The sequence below is a fragment of the Leopardus geoffroyi genome, chromosome B2 (genome assembly GCF_018350155.1).
Source record: "Leopardus geoffroyi isolate Oge1 chromosome B2, O.geoffroyi_Oge1_pat1.0, whole genome shotgun sequence".
NCBI lineage: Eukaryota > Metazoa > Chordata > Mammalia > Carnivora > Felidae > Leopardus > Leopardus geoffroyi.
In genome coordinates, this window is record NC_059332.1 from 29,808,062 (window position 1) to 29,823,529 (window position 15,468).

The 15,468-nt window shown below is 47.9% G+C and overlaps 2 protein-coding genes across 2 annotated transcripts; both read right to left on the reverse strand.

Moving 5' to 3' along the window:
- Positions 1-5,794: 5,794 nt before the first annotated feature.
- On the reverse strand, positions 5,795-7,295 carry CB2H6orf15 (chromosome B2 C6orf15 homolog). The gene is given in 2 exon segments (XM_045500674.1): positions 5,795-6,848; positions 7,054-7,295. Coding segments are annotated over 2 exon segments (975 nt in total). The 5' UTR covers positions 7,142-7,295; the 3' UTR covers positions 5,795-5,961.
- A 915-nt stretch (positions 7,296-8,210) lies between these two features.
- On the reverse strand, positions 8,211-14,928 carry CDSN (corneodesmosin). Its single transcript, XM_045500673.1, has 2 exons — positions 14,798-14,928; positions 8,211-12,633 (listed from the first exon to the last, which is right to left on the reverse strand). The coding sequence occupies exons 1-2, from the start codon at positions 14,880-14,882 to the stop codon at positions 11,138-11,140; spliced, it is 1,581 nt and encodes a 526-aa protein (XP_045356629.1). The 5' UTR covers positions 14,883-14,928; the 3' UTR covers positions 8,211-11,137.
- Positions 14,929-15,468: the final 540 nt, after the last annotated feature.

Sequence of the window (15,468 nt, forward strand, 5' to 3'; positions counted from 1 at the left end):
TACTAATTACAATAAAGTATAAGAAATACATAAGATTTAATAATGCTAATAGATCTAGTGAGTATATCATAATGAGAGAAAACTGGTCAAAAGGGATTTTTTTAATGTTTACCTATTTATTTTGAGAGGGAGAGAGAGCATGCATGTGCAGGGAAGGGCAGACAGAGAGGGAGAGAGAGAATTCCAAGCAGGCTCCCCACTGTCAGTGAAGAGCCCCACTTGGGTCTTGATCCCATGAACTGTGAGATCACGACCTGAGCCAAAACCAAGAGTCCGACACTCAACTGACTAAGCCACCTATGTGCCCCAAGAGGGATTTAACTATGTTATATTAAGGCAAGAAAATAGGTTGCAAATTTCTAAAATCGATTCACTTTAAAAGGTTTGTTCTCCAGTGAGATACAATTTCACATCCATAAGCCCAGCTATAACAAAATGTAATAACAAGTGCTGACAAGAATATGAAAAACTTGGAAGCTTCATACACAGCTGAGGGGAATGTGAGATGCTGCAAAGGCTTTGCAATGTAGTCATAGAGTTCTTCAAAAGGGGAAGGAGAGTGAGCAGAAAGAATAGCAGTTCATACTGGTTACTAGCAGCCCAGATTTGAATTGTAAGCCATGTAACCAACCAGCCTCAGTTCTGGCCAAAACTCATGTGGTCAAAATGCAGATCCCAAGATTATTGGAACCTCAGGATGGCATAAAAATAAAAAATACTGACATCCTAGAAAGGTAGTCCAAGAATGGAAGAGGAAAGAGAAGAAGAATAATGAAGGCATGCTGGGTGGCTCAGTCAGTTAAGCATCTGACTCTTGATTTTGGCTCAGGTCATGATCTCATGGTTCCTGGGATCAAGTCCCACATTGGGCTCTGCAATGATAGCATGGAGTCTGCTTGGGATTCTCTCTCTCTGCCCCTCCCTTGCTTGTGCTATCTCTCTAAATAAATAAATAAACTTTAAAAAGAAGAAGAAAAATGAAGAAATGAGTTTAAGTCCATAGAGCTAGCTTTCTGATTTTTAAAAATTTTTAATGTTTATTTATTTTTGAGACACAGAGAGAGACAGAATGCAAGTGGGGGAGGGGCAGAGAGAGAGGGAGAGAGAGGATCCCAAGCAGGTCCCTCACTTTCAGTGCAGATCCCAATGTGGGGCTTGAAGCCATAGACCATGAGATCATGACCTGAGTCAGATGTTCAACCAATTGAGCCACTCAGGCACCCCTAGCTTTCTGATTTTTAGTGTAAGTGAAGTTATCAGTGTTATCAACTTTATAACTTTTGCATTTGTTTGTTTCATTGGGGGTTTAAGACATTTAAGAGCATCTTACATATCAGACTTGAAATTTTCATTAAATGCATGAGTTAGTGTAAATGTGAACCAGTATTTAATGTTTGCATAAATTTGATTTATTAAATGAGTAAGTTTTTATGTAGGAGTTGCGTAAGTAGTACATAAACTGAGCAATGCTATTTAATGCCGTTAATTGTTTAATAAATTCATAAGGGTAACAAATTTTACATTAAAGTGCCTTGAAGTCCTTTAGACAATGGCAGGAGGAGAGGTGTCCTGAGTTTGCAGGCTGGGAGACACACAGCTAAGGGTCCACTAACACAGACTGTTTTTCTAGATTCATCACCTTTGCCCCTGTTGATCACTAACATGGTTAATTCTTCTGAATTCAGCATATTACAGTGTCACAGTGAACAGAAAGCCCCCAAAGCAACAGGTATAGGAGCAGTGGGTTTTGATGGGTTAAGGCAACAGGGAAAGTGCCTCACATGGGATGGACAGTCAGACCCAGCCAGAGAGGAATACTGATGGGTGGCCCTGGGTAGCCAGGGGCAGTTTGAGCACAGAAAAGGAGATGGAGGGACAGCTTCCACTCCATCGGTTATGACCGCCATGCTGAGGCCAAGAAGGACTAAATGGCCTTAAAACTATTTCACAATTTGTTTCTCCCACATTTCCACAGTAGGGCTTGCCAAGGTGGGCACCATCTGGGATCGGAAATCTTTTCATACCAGTCTAGTCTGCTCCTTTAGAACAAATAACACCTATAGCACCAGCTTAACTACCAGATTGGGTTAAACTGTATCCACCCCCTTGATCTCTGTCTACACGGGGCCTAAACAACCTGTAGAAGAGCCATTGCTACTGAAAGCATGAAAGTGGCCATTCCTACTCTGGTCACAACCACTTCTCTGAGACCTGAAGTGCGTACTCTGGTCCTACTTCCCTGGACTGTAGAGGCATCCATGACCAGGCTGCTCTTTATGTGGAAACCCTGATGTGTGATCAATATTCCTGAGGGCTTGTGTGCTTACTCTCACACGCAGCAGTATGGGTTAGTAAAGGTGTCTCCAGGGTATGTTCACCAGTTTTCTGACAGCAAAAAGAAAATGCTGACCTAGTAAGAGATAGGAAGAAGACAATAGGGGATGTCTTTCCAAAAAGAGGAACACAAGAGGTAAGCATTTGGTCTTAGAGAAAGAAAACCCAACCCTGATTGCTGGCCTTCAGGTGACATGAAAAGATGGGTGAGAGTGGATTTGTTGGAGAAAGAACTGAAGGTGGCCATGAAGCTGTGTGGGCTGGAGAGCTTTGCTTTGACCTGGTCTGTGCAGTCTGCCCACCCATCTTTGCAGTTTCTAAATGGCACTATAACCAAGATCCACCTCTTACTGGCCGTGTGACCTGTGAGCCTCAGGTTCTTCACCTATAAGATAGAAACAATAAAATTTTATTTTTTTATTTACTTATTTATCTACATCCTAGAATTGTTGGAATGGAAATAACCCTGTAACACATTTTGTATGTGATAAATATATGATAAAGGAGCTATTACTATTAGCCAAGAGTATGTGTATAAGCAAGGAACATCTGGGGGCTCTTGGCTAGCTCAGTCAGTAGGGCATGAGACTCTTGATCTAGGAGTTGTGAGGTTGAGCCCAATGTTGAGGTGTAGAGGTAATTTAAAAATAAAATCTTAAAAAAAAAAAAAGGACATCTGACTGAACACAGTTTCTCTGGGGAATGAGGTGCTTAAATGAGAAGCCAACTCTCCTTCCTGGATCTTGGAAAATTCTCTTAAGTGTAACTCCCATTGGGAACCATCACACCAGCCTCAACAATCAACTGTAAAGTCAGCTATGGCCACTTCACCAGACAAGCCTCCTACAGTGGGGTCAGAACTATCCTTCTGCATGGTCCCACTGAGACTGCCTCAGTGGGACCAAGTACTGTGTTGTAATCAATCCCTTCCTGTGCTTGGAGTTTTCAGTCTCCAATGCACTTTGTCATGATCTTAATTAAACTCCATGACAACTCTATGAGACAGACAGGATATCTGCTTTCATTGCCCTTTACAGATGAGAGAACTAAGGTCCACAGAGGTAAGTGACTACCTCACACTGACATGGCAGAGAAGGCTGGGTGAACACACAGAAGGAAACCTCGGTCTTCTGACTTCTAGATGAGTGCTCTTCATACCTCAGCACCTTCCCTCCTAGAAGAAAAATGACTCCTGCTGCTCCAGCTGCCACTTCCAACAATGAACTACTAATAAACATGGAAAAATCAGTGCACTAGCAGCAACTCCCACTGAAAACATTGGGACCTTTATCATGTCAGCAATTACTGACCTATCCCTGTTCAGTTTTTAGTTTTTGTTTTTTAAGCAACAACTGACCTTAAGGCAAAGATCACTCTGGCAGGGCTGGCCACAGCTACCCAGGACCCTCCAACAGCAGCAAGTACCACTCCCTTGGCTCAGTGTTACCTCTGTGCAAGCCTTGGTTCTCTTCCCTCTCTGGGCCTTGGTATCTCCACTTGTACAGTGGGCCCAGCAGTGTTTACCTGATGGAACTGTGCGGATTAGCTGGAAAGGTGTGTGTGAGAGCACCCTATCCAGGGTCTGACACATAGTAAGTACTCAATAAAAGTTACATGGGTTTTTGTTAATTGCATATTGTACTTGAACAATCCCTGGACAGATCATGTTAAAAATTTGGTTTGAGTCACTGACTACGTCACTTGTTAGCTATGTAAACGTGTATAAATTGCTTAAGCTCTCTGGGCCTCAGTTTCTTCATCTTGTAATACCTTCCTCACAGAGAGTAATGAGGGTTAAATGATGGAGTGTACAGAGCATTTTATGAGCTGAGAAGTGCTATGTGGGGTTTGTAAGGAAATGTCAGTGAGGCTCTGGGAAGGCCAGACAGGAGGAAAGGTTAGACTTGGTGTGCAGCTCTGTAGCTCAGGATAAGGTATAAGAAGAGACAAAATGGGCAGTCGGGGTGGGGAGGAATACACTGATCGGCCCTTGGTCCAGACTCTGTGGTGCTACGGGTGTAGAAGTGAACAAAATAGACATATGGTGCCTACACTCTAGGAAGTATGGGGAACAGAAGAGGGGGATGCTGACTTGGAATTTGGTTTTTTAAAGTAATCTTTACACCCAATGTGGAGCTTGAACTCACAACCCCAAAATCAAGAGTTGCATCCTCCACCAATTGAGACAGCCAGCCACCCCTCTGACTTGGAATTTAAAAGTGCAGATCATTAACCAGAAAGAAGGACAGAGAGAACTGAGACCCCAAGCCTGAGAGAATGAGCTTGGCCTTGTGGGAGAGAGAGAGAGATGCTGAAAACAGAACCACCTGCCCCAGAACAGGAAGAAACCAAGAGTCCAAGGTAGGAAACAATTGGGGGAGCAAGGTTTAAGTGATACAAAAGGGAGTATGGTTGGTAATGGAAGGTGCCCTGAGAAGGAGTTCTTGGAACAAGATGGAGTATTGTGGCAGACACTGGGATCCGAGAACTCTCTCTAAGAACACCCATCTCACAGTCAGGCACACAGCTCCCCATCTCTCCAATTCTGGTGTTTGTTCTTCTCCTACTTCCTACCCACAGCCTAACCAATTCTGGGACCTGGGGTGATCCCCACACTATTTTCCTGGATCACTCTGGTGAAGTACATGCATGGCACAGGGAAAGACATGGCATGGCCACCAGGAGTGTGCCCTTCTGGAAACCCCATCACACCTAGCCAGCTCCTGCTAACCTCCATCTGCACTTCTTGCCCCTCCCTGCCTCACTCCAACTCCTGTACAGGGTGCTGAGCTCCAGGGAAACCAATGGGCAGGCAGAGAGAAAACTGTGTGACCAGAAGAGACTGTGTCATCAACTGGGAATAAAAGCTGCAAACACAGCTGCAGGTAGGATTGTTGACTCCAAGGTTTTTCTTTCCCTTTCCCTTCTCCCTTTACTTTCTTCCTTTATTGAGGTGTACTATTCATTCAGCAAATGTTCAAAGTCTTGGTTCTCTAGGGCACAATGTGCCAAGTGATGCATGTAAGGGAAGACATCAATGCATCCTCTGTTTCCAAGAAGCTTGTGTTTCTGGGGAAGAATAGATAAGCAGAGACAAAAAATGAATTTCTCTGACTCTTAGTCTCTGAATCAAAGGGTATTCATTTCCCACTTGGCTGTAGTACTAACTTCTTGGACCTCACCCTTCCCTCCTGTCACAGGTGCCATCTCAATTAGTCCTGCTGCCCCTTCTCCCCTCTTCAGATTTCAGGACAATTCTGGAACCAGCTCTCTCACCTCACCAGGGTGAGACCATGAAGCTCCACCCTCAAACATCCAGACTTTGATCTTTTGCAAAGAATAGGGGACAGCAAGAGAGTGTCTGCAGATCCTAGAGAGACATGGGCATGGCTAGAAAATGGGAATGGACAAAACTCACTTTACTTTGCACCCAGAAACAAAGACACAGTGAATGAGCAAATTTAGTAATTGCTTGTGTTTTATTGGAGATCAGCATTTGGGGAACAGGGGAGGCAGTGAAAAGTTGAGATGGTGCTAGAAAACACACTGGTTGAATCTTGATTTAGCTCACACTGCAAGGGGAGGGAGCAGGACTCCATTCTCTGGTTTCCAACTTAGGATTTTCTCTTAACCCCACTGTGACCCAGGGTTTTGAGGACTGGGGAAGCCAGCTGGGATATTCCAAGAAAAGCCAGTAGGATGGAGAACTCTGGGAGGAAACTGATTATTAATAACTGGGCGTAGATGAATATTCCCCCAGCTGCCTCCTGGATACCAGTTAAGATTTCCCCAGCTAGTACCTGGATACCGGTTAAGATTCCCCCAGCTAGTACTTGGGTATTGACTATTGATACCCCAGATTCCTACAAGGTGTGGCATGGGCCTTGTTCCCCGTCCAGTTCCAGGACCTCCACCTTCCCATGACACACCTGGATTTAGGGTTCCCCAGGGATGCCCAGGCAGCAGTGGCTGTTGAATCCTGTTAATAAGAGAAGGTGGGCGTTGGGCAAGGATTTCTCTCTGGGCTCCCAGCAAATTAGAATGGAGTGGCCATCTAGACTCAGAGTCCTAGTGGAGGTGTAGAGCCTCAGGTACCGGGCCTGTGGAGCATGCAGAGGACCCTGCAGGCAAAAGACTTCTGCCCAGAGGGAGGGCAACAGCGCCAGGAAGGAAAGACAGTTTTTCAGGCAGCACTTCCCCCACGTAATCCTCAGTGGCAGCAGCCCTCATCTGCCAACGATCCTCAGAGGGCCAGGGATCCATGGAGGGCAGCTCCTCAGTTGGGGGCCACCTCTGAACCCCAGAACCTCTTGCAGGTTGGGAGCCATCTGATGGAGAAACATTGGACTTCACAGGAACACTTGTTAAATCATTTAGCCCAGGGTCTGGCTTTGGCTGAGGAAGTTCAGAGTTGGAGTGGCTGGTCAAGGAAGGTTGCTCAAGCAGAGGTAAGCTGGTTCCCAAGTCTTGGAGAACTTTCTTCTCCACTGCACCAATGCTTCAGGCAAAGAAGCCTGAGGAAAAGGGAAGAGGAGACAGCCAATGGACTGGATGTTTGGTTCCAATGCCTTCCATAATTCCCTGGTTCTCTTTGCTCCAAGCCCCTTCATTTTCCCCAGGGACCCAAGGGACCCTCCTGCCTTTACCCCTTCCCTCAATTCCAGCTCTGCTGGGGTCCCCAGTCTTCTCTGGTGCAAGGGTTGGGCACCGCCTCCATACCTGGGAAATGAAGGTAGATCAGAAGAAGGAGGCCCAGAAGAGCCCTGCTCCCCACCATGCAGCCCTGCATCTTGTTCAGCTCTAACATTTCCCTCTGCACCAAGACAACCAGCCCTTTATGCTCTCAGTGGGGCATAAACAAGCTGAGCCAGTGGTTGTGCAAATAATAAGTCTTTACATTCCACTCTCATTCCTAATGCAGTCTGTGGCAACAGGTGCCACTTGAATGTCCCAGGGAAGCTGGGTGTTTCCACTCCCAGATCCTTTCCTCAAGTTCCCCACCCCTTCCTGACCCATGTGTCCTGGTTCACAGCTTATCACTGATTGCCAGTCCTACCCTGCCCTGGCTCCCTACACCAAGCATAGGAGGATCTTTGCCATTGGGGTCGCAGTATCTTCATTGCCTTCTCAGTAATAGAAACACTTGATTCTCTTCACTTTCTCTTTGGGATCCAGATCATTCTCTTCCAGCACCCCTTTCTCATGCATCCCTATAGCTCCTTTACCTTGACCCCAACCAGCAGGAGTTGTGCAGTGCAGAAATGCCCCCCATCAGACAGGCTACTCCTAGATGACACCTTGTATCTAAGGAAATAGATCCGGTTTCCATCCTTAAGAGATGATGGTGTATTGGGAGCACCTGAATGGCTCAGTCGGTTAAGCTTTTGAGGGTCCAACTTTGACTCAGGTCACGATCTCACCATTCGTGAGTTTGAGCCCCACATTGGGCTCTCTGCTGTCAGCACCCAGCCCACTTCAGATCCTCTGTCCCTCTCTCTCTCTGCCCCTCCGCTGCTTGTGATCTCTCTCAAAAATAAAATGAATGGGGGCACCTGGGTGTCTCAGTCGGTTAAGTGTCCAACTTTGGCTCAGGTCATGATCTCACAGATCATGGGTTTGAGCCCCACATCGAGCTCCATGCTGACAGCTCAGAGCCTGGAGCTTGCTTCAGATTCTGTGTCTCCCTCTCTCTCTGCTCCTCCCCTGCTTGCTTGGGCTCTATCTCTCAAAAAATAAATAAACATAAAAAAATTAATTTAAAAAATAAACATTAAAAAAATAACAAAATAAAATAATATAAAATAAATAAATTTTTAAAAAGAGAGATGATGGTATATTAATTTCCTACCACTGCTGTAACAACCACAAACTTAACGGCTTTACAACAATACAAATTTATTATCTTACAATTTTGAAAATCAGAAGGCTGACATAGTTCACACTGGGTTAAAATCAAGGAGTCACCAGGGCTGTGTTCCTTTCTAGAGGCTCTAGGGGAGAATCCATTTCTTTGCATTTTCCAGCTTCTAGAGGCCACCTGCATTCTTATGGTCCCCTTCCTCCATGTTCAAAGCCAAAACAACAGGATCTTCTTACATTGCATCACTCTGACCTTTTCTTCTTCCCCCTTCCACATTTAAGGACGCTTATGATTACACATTGACCCACCCAAATAATCCAGGATAATCTCTCTAAGGTCAGCTAAAAACCTTAATTATGTCTGCAACCTTAATTTCCCTTCACTATGTAACCTAACATATATACTCACAGGTTCTGGAGATGATGTGGGTATCTTTGGTGGTGCTGGGAAGGACACCATTCTGCCTACCACAGATGGTCAAATAGGTCCACAGAATATAAGAAATACTGAAAGGGAGTAGATATTCCCAACTAACAGTACAGGAGGATGTTTAAATGTTGTCAAATGGCCATGAATTGATAACTGAAGCTGGGTGGTACAAGCATAGGGTTTCATTAATTCTTTTGTCTACTCTTAAATATGTTGAAAATTTTACAATAAAAAGTGTTTAAATGCCTTCATTTTCTCTGTTGCTTCCAGGAGCACCTAGACTAGACTTCCCTGGTTACATGAAGTCTAAAATAAGCTGTTAGATTTTCCTTTTCCATCCTCATCCCCAACCCCTGATGAATGGGAGCTCCTCCTCAGAACTGGCCAGTGGGGGGCAGTGTCCTTTTTGAGTGACATCCAGCAGATTTGCAAAAGCCCTTGACCTTGACCACACCAGAGACTAGAGGAATCCTCACATCAGAGTCTGTACCCATCCTTCAGTTGTGGTGCATGGAGCCTCTAAGGGCCTTGATGCCTTTCATTGGCTGCAGTCCAGGGCTAGATGCCAGGCCAAGTGTGACTCACCAGTGATGAAAGAAACAGGACTATTCTGCAGCCCTTCTCTGTCTTCAGCCAACCCTGCAGGTGGCTCAGCTGCCCCAGGTCATTTCTAATCAATGCAACACATTTCTGCTGATTGGGACTTGGAATTTCAATAATAGTCCTAAATTTGGGACCAGCTAACACTATCCAATAGGAGGGAATGAATTAGATCCTAGGGTTAGGAAAAATTCCTTTGTAGTCAAGTAGAGGTTCCAAGAGGTGGCTTGTGCTTTGTGGTGAGGCCCTTTCTAAAGGGACAAGCATAGCCTACTATCCCTTCCTTGGGTTATAAGAACTTCCTTGGCCTCAGCCTCCTCCCTCTTCCCCCCCCCCCAACCCTCACCTGCTGCCCCAGTCTCCAAAACACAGTTGTCTGGCCCTCACCACCCTCTGCTTTCTCTCTCTTCTCCCAAAGAGGCCACTCCCATTTTCCACTATAGTTCTCTGACTTCTCACCCCCCATAGGTCTTACTCTAGAACTTCAGCAGAGGCAGCAAGAGTGTGGAGGTGGAGAGGACACTTGACTCTGTTCTACCATGGGCTGGGGCATTTTTATGTAGGCTAGTGAGTCACCATGCTTGGCTGTGCTCCCTGTCATGCTCCCCTCCTCTCTGTCTTTTACTCTCTCCACCTCCAGCTCCCAGAATAACGCCCACCTGGGCTCACACTCAGTCACCAGGAATCTGGTCTTGTTGTTGTATTCTAGCTTTCCCAAGGTCCCCAGTGCCCCCAGAAACCCGGAAACCAATGCTCAGACTCCCAGAAAGGATGGCATTTAGTAAGTGAGGCAAAATAATGGTGGAAAGAAGGAGTCTACATGGAGGGGGGATGAAGAATAATTAGGGCCCCATATAGGGAGAGGGGAAGACCCCAGGGTGAATGGGGAGTGGAAAGAGAATGGATTTCCTGGAGCAGTGAGAGAGGAAAGAAAAGGGAGGAAGGACTTTGGAGACCACCCTCTGCTTTCAGTTCAACAAATATTTATTGTTTTCCTCCTTTGTGGGAGGAGCTATAAAGTATACGAGAAATACTGGTCCAACTTATGAGTGAAAATGGGGGACACGGGGATCTCTAGAAGCATAGGAGTGCATTCCTCAGGCCCTATGAGGGCCTAAAGGACTCCAAGAAGGCAAAAGTCTGCATCTAGTTCACACAGTTTATTGAGCCATCTGTCCAGGGTCCAGAGAGAGCAGGAAGCCTACTTCAGTCTCCGAGCATGTCCTGGTGTCTCCTTCACACAGGGAAGCATCTGAGCATTGAGGGAAATTGCAGGCAGGAAGGGGGTCTAAGACGGAGATCTAGAGAGTCAAGGAGCATTGGGAACTCACAGAAGGTGTGATGAGCTCTATAGCAGAGGGTGACAGTGGAATTGGGAGTGTGAGAACCCCATGACATGGCATGTTGGTTGACCAGATGGCAAAGGGAGGTCAGTGAAAAGTGGTCATTGCTTTCAGGTAACAGTTTGTACTTACTATGCTTTATTTGCAAATAAGGAGAGTGGGCATGACTTATTCAGGAACCAGAGTTACTCTGAGACATTTCAGGGGTTTCCCAGGCAAAAATCTGAATGGTAGGATTAGCTAATGGATTGTATTATCTGAAAGAAATGACAGAGGAAATTTTAGGGAGTGGTTATCTGGCAGGGAGGGCACTATAGTACAAGGGGAATCTAAACAGTAGGAGAGAATGAGGAAATGGATTTGGAGTCTACAATTTGGGAAGATGAAGAAAAAAGAGGTGATAAGGGGCCTCTATCATATTGGAGCAATGGAGGAAATAGAACAGCTCTCTTGGGAAGGAGGAGGGAAACTGAGCTAACCCAATGCCTGGGCCCCTGGACTTCTCCCAACTGAGAGATGGTGTGTGTGTATATACGTGTATGCCCACACATGCACATATGCAAAGGACGACTTATGGACTGTCAAGTACCTCTCCTTGGGGTAAGAAAACTTCAGGGTCAGTTAGCTGGGGTCCCAGAGGCTTCACTTGGGCTAGGATGTCCCGGATGGATCGGCAGGGGATCTTTCCAGAGCTGCCGGAGCCACAGGGCTTGGCACCAGCTGAAGGATCAGGTTGGGGAGAACCATCGGGACCCCCACTCAATGTTGAGGAGGAGACAGAAATGCAAGGGTGACCAGAAGAGCTGGACTTGCTGCCACAGGGCTGAAGGATGATTTTGCCACTGGATTGGGAGCTGGAGCTGCCACTAAAGGAGCCAGTGCCTGGTGGGGAGCAGGGCCCCTGTGAAACACCGCCACAGGGATGGAAGGATGAACTGCTGGAAACGCTAGAACTGCTGTGGACTCCAGAACTGGAGAGGGAGCAGGGCCCCTTAGAGCCAACACCACAAGGCTGAACCCCACCAGAGCCCACTGGCTGGAACACAATAGCCGAGGAAGCTCCTGATGGGTAGATGTTGGAACTAGAAGAGCTGTGGCTGGGGATGATGGGATTGCTGGAGAAGTATTTGCCCTCAGAGATGGGGGGCCCAGCTGCAAAGGAGGGGACCCCTGGAGAGCCTTTGACAGGATTATCTTTGGTGAAGTAGCCCACAGGGTAGATTTTGCCCCCACTGTACGTCATGCCTGGGACCAGATAACTGTCAGAGGAGCCACCCACCACCTCATAGCTGCCATAGGATTTGTCTACAGAGGTGATAGGGGGGCAGGGCTTGCCTGGAAGGCCACCACTGCTACAGGGGGAAACTTGAGCCAATCCAGGGCCACCAGAGCCATGCTGCTCCACCACCACCACCACTGGCCTTTGACCCCCTGACACGGAGTGGGAGCTGGAGATGTAGGAGCCTGAGTGTGAGACAATGGGCCCCCCACTGCAGGGAGAGTCCGAGACATCTGAACTACAAGGGCGTAAGTTAGAGTTGACTCTTTGGCCACCGCTGCTGGATATCCAGGAAGTTTGGGAAACAGATGAGCTTGAGCCTTCTCCAGACTGGGAAGAGCTTATTAGTAAGCGGGAAGAATCACCACTGATTGGTAGAGCTGAGCCAGACCCTGGCTGGGAACTGCCGCTTCCCGACTGGGAGGAGCTGCTGCTGCTTCCTGATTGGGAGGAGCTGCTTCCTGACTGGGAGGAGCTGGATCCTGAGGAGTAGCTGATCTGGGAATACCCTGTTCCTGGTTTAAATAACGAAGATCCTGAAGAACCACCCTGGGCGACACTGGATCCGCTGGAGCCACCACTGGAGACACCAGAACCACTGGGGCCACCACCAGAGCTGCCACTGGAGCCACTGGAACCGGAAATGGAACTGCTGGAGCTGCTGGAGCCACTGTGGCCACTGAAGCTACTGGAACCACTCTTCCCAATGAGACAGGGGTCATTGGGGGAGGTGATACGCACGTCCTTGCAGGGGTCTGAGAAGGTCCCGATGCTCTTAGCCAAGGTCCCTGAGGAGGAAGTAGTGGTTAGTAAGGGCCAGAGTGGCTTGGCTTGCCCCCTCAGCTTTCAAGCCCATCTGAGTCATCTGCTTCTGACTTCTTTCAAGCCTATCTGTCATCTTCTCTGGCTTCTCTGAGAGGAGCCCAGGGAGAGCTTGGGGTGGAAAAGGAAGGGAGAACTGGCTGTTGTCTGTAAAGGTAGGGCAGTTTCAGTGTTCTGGGAGGGGGCAGAGACAGAAGCCAAACATCTACCAGAGAAAAAGAAAATGAGACTCCAAAGCAGGAGGTATTAAAGAAAGATAAGAGAAACAGAGAAGTAACAGGAGCTAATGGGTCCAAAAGGAAGGACCCCAGAGAGACAAAGCATAGGAGTGACAGAGACTCCTCAAGATGGGGCATAAGTCCTGAGGGAAAGAATCCCAGGTAAGATTGAGGGACCAAATGGAAAGAGAAGACAAGACAAACAACAACGGACTGGGAAGGAAAGGAAAAGTAACAAACGAGACTGAGAAAAGAGGAAGCCAGTGGCAGAGGGACTAAGGTAAGGGCTAAGGTACTTGAGGACTAAGATTCAGTCACCAGCCTCCTTGGGAGGGTCCAGGCTTGGATAAAGGGTTGGAGTTCTGTTCCCATCTCAGCATTGCCCATGCCAGGAAATCTGGGTGGGGGCCAGAATGTGGGGGCACTCACTGTTGCTTCAGAACCTGCTGGTACAGCATGACAGGACACCGCACCCTGAGCCACCCTTGCTGTCCTGGCACAGCCCAGGGACACAAAGATGGAACCCTCCTCCCAGGCTCATGACCATTATCAGCTTCCTTCTCTCCCCACCCAGCTATCACACCATGCCTGCCTGCCCCCCAGTCTCCTGTCTTTACATCCCTGACAGATGTGAAACCACTTCTTTCTTTAACCAACCCTTTGCTTCTAACCCCAGGCTCACCTTACCCCAGTCTTCCTCCACTCAGCTCCTAAAGGTCCCAAGCAGTGTGGGCAGAGTTTCATACTAGCGAGTGACTAAACCTCTCTGAGCTTTAGTTTATACATTTGGAGAGGTCAAATCTGTCCACCAACAACCAGTTTCTCCTCAGTCTGTGATGTCCCCATTCTCTCCTCAAAGAGAAGTTCTCTGTGTCCCCCTCCACACCAAATCCCAACTCTGCCTGCAGCCTCCCTCATTCAGCTGCACTAATCATGGAGAATTCCTGCTCTCCTTCTCTGCTCCACCAAGCCACATGGTCTGCTTTCCACCCACGGGGCCATGGGCAGCGTCACTGCAAATACCTGATGGTCAACAGCAAAACCCCGGTTTGGATGGAGCCTGGCTTTACTGCTTTCTAATTTGTGATCTTGAGCCAGTCTCCTAAATTGGCCTAGCCTCAGTGTCTTCAGGGGTACAATGGGAATAACAAATCTCTCATACAGTTCTTCTGATCAAAAGTGCTAATGTAGAGGTGCCTGGGTGGCTCATTCTGTTAAGTGTCCAACTCTTGATATTGGCTCAGGCCACGATCTCACGGTTAGTGAGTCCAAGCCCCACGCTGTCAGCAAAGAGCCTGCTTGGGATTCTCTCACTCCCTCTCTCTCTCTCTGCCCCTCCCCTGTTCACTTTCTGTCTCTCTCTGTCTCTCTCAAAATAAATAAATAAGCTTTTTTATAAAAGTGCTAATGTAAAGTGTTGGAATAGTGTCTGGCACATGAAAAGCATTCTATAAATGGTAACAATTATTACTATTAAATATACAGTCTTCATCTTCTAGTGTTCTAATAATTGATAATAGTAATAACAACAATGACCAACATTTATACAACCCAGCCCTCTAGAATTTCCAAAGCACTTACATACATACATTATTTAATTTGAGACTCAGAGAAACTAGAGCTAAGTGTTATCATTAACCCTGTTTTAGAGTCTCAGAAACTGTGGCTCAGAAAATTTACGTAACTTACCTGGAGTGACAAGGCAGTGAGGAGCAGTCCCCAGACTGAAGCATCAGATTCCAGAGTCCCTGCCCTTCCCCCTTGCCAGGTCTTCTCCCGGTTTCTCCCTGGATGGTGCTTCCTCCCACCTCCCACCACTGGATCCCTCCAGTCTCCTCTGACCTGGTGTCTGCATCCTTCCTCTGCTACCTCTCCCTGCTTTCCTTCACTCCCAGGGTCCCCAGCCTCCTACCTGGCAGGAGGAGACCAGCCAGCAGCAATGCCATCATTCCTTGCCCTCCCACACGCCCCATCTGGGGTGCCCGCGAGGAGCCCATCTTGGACTGTGCAGCCTTCTGACAGCAACTCGTGGACAGCCCAGGGCCTTTATGCCAGGGCTGGACATTCTCTGGGCAGGAGTCACTGTGGGTAGGGGTGGGGAAGTGGAGGGGCAGGTGCCCGGGGCAACTTGGTGTGGTTGGGAGGAGCTGAAGTAATCGGTTGGGGCATCTGCCTACTCAGCGGCAGAGGTGGCTTCAGTGTGGGGTACCTGTGGCCACGGAGCCCTTAACGATTCCTGCCACCTGACCAGCCTACCCATGTTCCTCATTGCCTAACCTGGAACTGGGGGCTCTACCCACTCAGGTGGCCACTCTCACTACAGGACCCAGTCACCTGGCTCCTTCACTCTCCTGCCTGCCCTGGTGTTGGCCTGTCCCACTCCTTCCATGCGCAGACATGGACCTTTCTACTTTCCTGTCCACAACAGAGTGCCTGCTCTGGTCCCACACCCCACCACATGGTTAACCCCACCTGGTTTCCCATCCACAGCCTCTGAATCTGTCCCTTTCCTTGGGATCCATCACTCCGCCTCCACTTTCCACACCGCATCCCCAGTACCCCCCTCCTTCCCACCTTGTGGTC

Excerpts from the sequence above, each read along its gene's own strand:
- CDSN (XM_045500673.1), bottom strand. The coding sequence starts at position 14,882 with ATGGGCTCCTCGCGGGCACCCCAGATGGGGCGTGTGGGAGGGCAAGGA. Across the intron at positions 12,634-14,797 it reads GGCTGGTCTCCTCCTGCCAG|GGACCTTGGCTAAGAGCATC; the intron begins GTAGGAGGCTGG and ends CTTCCTCCTCAG.